This window comes from Otolemur garnettii, unplaced genomic scaffold, assembly GCF_000181295.1.
Source record: "Otolemur garnettii isolate 467f Iridium unplaced genomic scaffold, OtoGar3 scaffold00022, whole genome shotgun sequence".
Classification (NCBI taxonomy): domain Eukaryota; kingdom Metazoa; phylum Chordata; class Mammalia; order Primates; family Galagidae; genus Otolemur; species Otolemur garnettii.
In genome coordinates, this window is record NW_003852417.1 from 3950674 (window position 1) to 3955764 (window position 5091).

The 5091-nt window shown below is 41.3% G+C and overlaps 1 protein-coding gene across 1 annotated transcript in view; it reads right to left on the reverse strand.

Annotated features, from left to right (window-relative positions):
- Positions 1–3670: 3670 nt before the first annotated feature.
- E2F6 (E2F transcription factor 6) overlaps positions 3671–5091 on the reverse strand; it is a 23618-nt gene continuing 22197 nt past the window's right edge. Inside the window, exon 7 of the mRNA XM_003787399.3 lies at positions 3671–4886. Within this exon, the coding sequence (XP_003787447.1) occupies positions 4840–4886 (47 nt within the window). The 3' untranslated portion in view covers positions 3671–4839. The remainder of the gene's footprint in view (positions 4887–5091) is intronic.

Genomic DNA, 5091 nt, shown 5'->3' on the forward strand with positions numbered 1-5091 from the left:
CCATTTGTTTTTGTTTTTTTGAGACAGAGTCTCACTTTGTCACCTTTGGTAGAGTACCATAGTGTCACAGCTCACAGCAACCTCAAATTCCTGGGCTTACACGATTCTCTTGCCTCAGCCTCCCGAGTAGCTGGGACTCCAGTCTTGAGTACATTTGTTTATCGTCAGAGTCACTGCGGATGTTTGGAGAGAATGTATTGTGCGTTGTGTGTGCACTAGCACAGACCTCCTGAAGCCAGACATACAAACCCTTTGGCTCTCTCAAGAAGTGGAGGATTGCCCCATAGTTATGTGATCAGAGTTTTGAGATAAACCAAAACCAAACACATAAAATCCACACAGATGGAAACAAATCAAGCCCTCCCAGCAAAAATGACAAGCCCAGCAAATTAAAACTTTTCATGGGTGAATCATAAAAGTTACCATGGCCTGTTTCTTGAAACTGAAATAATGGACCTTAACACACTCTGTCTCAGCTTTCATAGTGACCTATGCACCAGCCCTTGGGCAAAATAAGCTAGTATAACAGTTCTCAAACTTTTTGTTCTCAGGATCCCTTTAAACTGTGAAAAATTGAAGATCCCAAAAAGGTTTTGTTCACATGTAGTCTATGAATTGATATTTAAAGTACTAAAATCAATATAAACATTTTTATATGTCTTAATTCATCACAAAATGAACATGTTAAATTATGTTTTGATGAAAAGTAACTACATTTTCCAAGATAAAAACATTAGGGAGGAAAGGCATTATTTTACATTTTCACAAATGTCTTCAATGTCTGGCTGAATAGAAGACAGACGATCAGTTTTTATTATCTGCTTCTGCATTCTGTTGGGATATGTTATCTTGGTTTAAGAATGTGAAGAAAAATCTGGCCTCGGTTGGAAAATGAAAGATTTTCAGATCCTGAAAGATATCCTTTCTTGATGCGGACATCCAAAGTTGACAAGTGATGGTTTCTTGCAGGTTAGTTGCAACCCTCTGGTCTGGGGCCTCTTTTCTGGTCATGAGGACACCTGTCACTCAGGCCACACGGTCACTTTTCCTCACTTCTCCCATCCCATTCCTTCACATCTCGTCCCCCTTTCTTCTCTCTCCCCTTCTCCTGGCTCAGGTTTTCACTCCTTCTCTACCTTCTCTCAGCAGATTGCCACTTGTTGCTTGAGCCCCCACCTACGGTCCTCCGAAGGCCAGGCTGAAACCCCCAAACATCATCCCTTTCTCACCCTACTACAGGGACAATGGGGCAGAAAGCTCACAAGGTGCCAGATGTTTTCAGTAGTCAGAGATGCTATCAGAGCAAAAGACAAAAGCCAGGAGAAGGCCCTGCCTTCATCCTCAGTGGGCACCTCGCATGGCTCCACAGGGCCTCTAAGAGTGGGCTAAGACAATTGCTAACGGAACTAAAGCGCCAACTCTGAAACAACATAGTACAATGAATTGCTTTCATTCTGATTTTCATTTTTAATTATGTTAAATAATTCAAGTGGCAGATTCCTGACATTTTTAGACACAATTTATCACTCATGCATAAACGAAAAAGCCCCTCAAGGCTTCACTGGCACCATCATTGACTTGTTAACTTTGGGCCTCCAACTTGAAGCCAATGTCCCTGGGGCCAAAACAGGTCAAAAGGGAGAGACAAAAGGGATCATAACGGTTTAAATTTAAAGCCTTTCTCAAGATAACAGCTCGAAGGTGTTCATATTCTGCTGAGGCAAGGGACTATTAGGCAAGCTGTAACTCTAACAAAACGCAAAATTAGTACAGAGTAGTATTTTCTCAGTGCAAATTCAATTTGTTGATTTGTGTTTTTTTTAAAGCCATGGTTTTTTGTTTTCATATTCTTGGGAGCTGGCCTGAATGTAGTCAGGTCATTTATCAACCAGCAAAGACTTACTGAGCATTACCTAAATATGGGAAATACACACACGTTAACCATGATCCCTACACTGCAACAGCATGGACTGCCAGGTGGAAAACTCGGTCAACTTAAGAGGATAATCATGGCCACCAAGTGCTGTGTGCAGACTGCAGGCGGGCAGGGAGTGAGCCAGGTACAGAATCTGAAACCCAGAGAAGGGGAAGCTAATTCCAGGAAGGAGGATAAGAGTAAGGGCTGGAAGCTGGGAAAGTACAATGTGTTTTAGGCACAGTGATGAGACCAATTTGGTTCCGCTGAAGGCCTGAGAGGCAAGCGTCACGACCAGACTGGGGGCCAGGCCGCAGGCCTTCCGTATGGAGGGTCTGGACCCCAGTCTGAAGAACAGATGTGACAGTCAGCAGCAGTGTACGTATGGAGCGACAGGACAGCGATGGCAGATGGAGTGAGGAAAAGTGCAGAAATGAGTGCAGGGAATGCTTATTTTAGTGGTTCTAAAAAGAAGAGACCAAATCCCGGCAGATGGAGTGACTTGAGAGAGACTTCATTTATATAACACATCTACAATTTACAAAGGATTTTGCTGACATGATCTCATTTTATCTTCAGAACCATTTGTAAAGTAGAACATTTGTCACATTGCTTAAGGAACTGCTGCTCAGAAATTATGCTATCACCTTTGGCAAAGCCTTTGTTAGTTTTGGGGACACAACCTTCTTGAGTTTTTTGGGTTTTTTCCTCTTTTTATTCCTTTTCAGTAAAGGCTTTTTCTTCTGTATTTCCCCTTATTTTATTATTATTATTTTTTTTGAGACAGAGTTTCACTATGTTGCCCTTAGTAGAGTGTTGTGGCCTCACAGCTCACAACAACCTCAAATTCTTGGGCTCAAGTGATTCTCTTGCCTCAGCCTCCCAAGTAGCTGAGACTACAGGCACCTGCCACAATGCCTGGCTATTTTTTTGTTGCAATTGTCATTGTTTAGCTGGTCCCGGCCAGGTTTGAACCTGCCACCCTTGGTGTATGTGGCTGACGCTGTAACCACCTTGCTATAGGTGCGGAGCCTGTGTTTTCCCTTAAATGTAGATTATACAGATTCTTGGGCCTCTCTGCTCCTGCTATATGCTCTTGTCAGATGATCTCATCTATTCTCACGGTTAAAGTGTCACATGCAGACTGACAGCTGTGGAATCTACTGTACAGAGTGCAGATCTTTCCCCTGAGCACCTGACCCACAGATAATCACCTGTCTAGATTCTCTCATCAAACATGTCCAGAACAGAACCATTTTTACCCTGCAGTTCTGTTTCTCCTGTATTCCCTATTTTGTCACCACGCCATGCCAGTCCAATGGTGATCAACAGTGCCCCCTGTAGATTTTCTTTGGCTAATTTCAAATAACTTTCTATATAAAACAGAAGGAGTGAGGAAAAGCCTCAAGGCTCACCACACGGAGAGAAGCATTGTCAGCTGTGCCAAGGCAGAGAGAGGAACCAGCAGGGACTGCTGTGGGAGGAGCACGCTCCCAAGAAGGATGGGACTGGCGACAGCCACTGGAGCTCAGAAGGATGTGAATCCTACTAAACACTCAGCAGTCATTTTTAAGACTTAGATTTTGGACTCCTAGTTTAAGTCTTTTTATATATGGTCTGAATTTCAAGTTGCTTCAAATCTTTCTTTAAAAGCAAGAGGTTTAAAATATGAATTCAAGTGGTATAAGAATCCTGTATGATAGACAAGGCAGGTATTATTAGTCTAATTTTACAACTCACTCACCCACTCACTGATTTGTTCAAATATTTATTAAGCACTTTTTATGGGCCAGGCATGGTGCAAGGCGCTGGGATATAACAATGGTTACAACAAAGTTCCTCAAGGAGCTCACAGTCTAATGGTAAACTACAGAGTAAACTGAGGCACAGAGTGGTAACTGACTTACCCAATGAGGTAGAAATAGCTAGGTACATGGAAATGTGGGACTACAGCTGGCTGGAGAGAGGGCAGGGCACAATGTGTGGTACATAAAACCCCTATGATTGGAGAGCAAGGCTGCATATAGAACATATTATGAAAATCTGCTCACAAAAACCTTAAAATAGTTCCCAGTTTTCACCATGATTGCATTCATATCTTGTAATGAATCATACTGTTACCTGATGGCTTCTCTATACTTGTCCCCAAAGCCTTGGTGCATGCCAGCAATCTGTTGGGACATACAATGCTATAGACAGCTTGAAGACAAGATGTATCCAATTCTAAGTTCAGCACTGGGAACCTTATTAAAATACTTTAATTAAATCTATGAATGTAAATGTACAGAACATTTATGATACTTCTACATGTAGAAGTTTGGAAAAACTCTCTTCTAACCCTCATCCAGAGGATTCTAATAAGTTATAGATACCAAGGAAATTAGAGCATTTGTCTGTCACTTTCCATATATACATTATTTTGGCTGTACAAGGGTAAAAAGTATCCCTTATGACATATTTTATAAGTAATCTAAACATTATACAGATATATACATAGACATCACATTTCAACTTGTGTGTACACCTATCCAGTGTACAACAGTTAACTGCAAACATGAACCAGTGTGTAAGGCAATTTCTTTTGTGATACACAATATAATCCTTGCAGGAAAGGGTCAAGTCCATGAAGAACTGTCCATTTCAGGCCTGACCATCTGTTTTCATGATATTCTTTGTAATGAAGTTATTTCAGGTGTCAAGATGTCTATTTTGCTGACAGAAAGCAGTGAATAATTATAAACACAGTTGTTTTCAAATTTGGAAACCATAATTATCTAAGTAGTGAACTATTCAATATATTACCATCCTTAATGCTGCTAGCAGAGAAGGAGACTGCAGGCATGAGTTATTGCTCTGAGAATCAGACTGATACATAATCCACCCACGTAGGTGGATTCACTCAATACATGAATTCTGAAATGCTATTAGTTGCTCACTTCAAGCAATTCTTCGGTTTGCTGAGGATTTTCTTCTGAAAAAGAACATATGAGAGGGGGAATTCTTGTGTGTGAAGGTTTGAAAGGTAGACATGTAACAGAACATATAATTCTATTGCTGATAAAAAAAACTGGGACGGCGCCTGTGGCTCAAAGGAGTAAGGCGCTGGCCCCATATGCCGGAGGTGGTGGGTTCAAACCCAGCCCCAGAAGCTAAAAAAAAAAAAAAAGAAAAGAAAG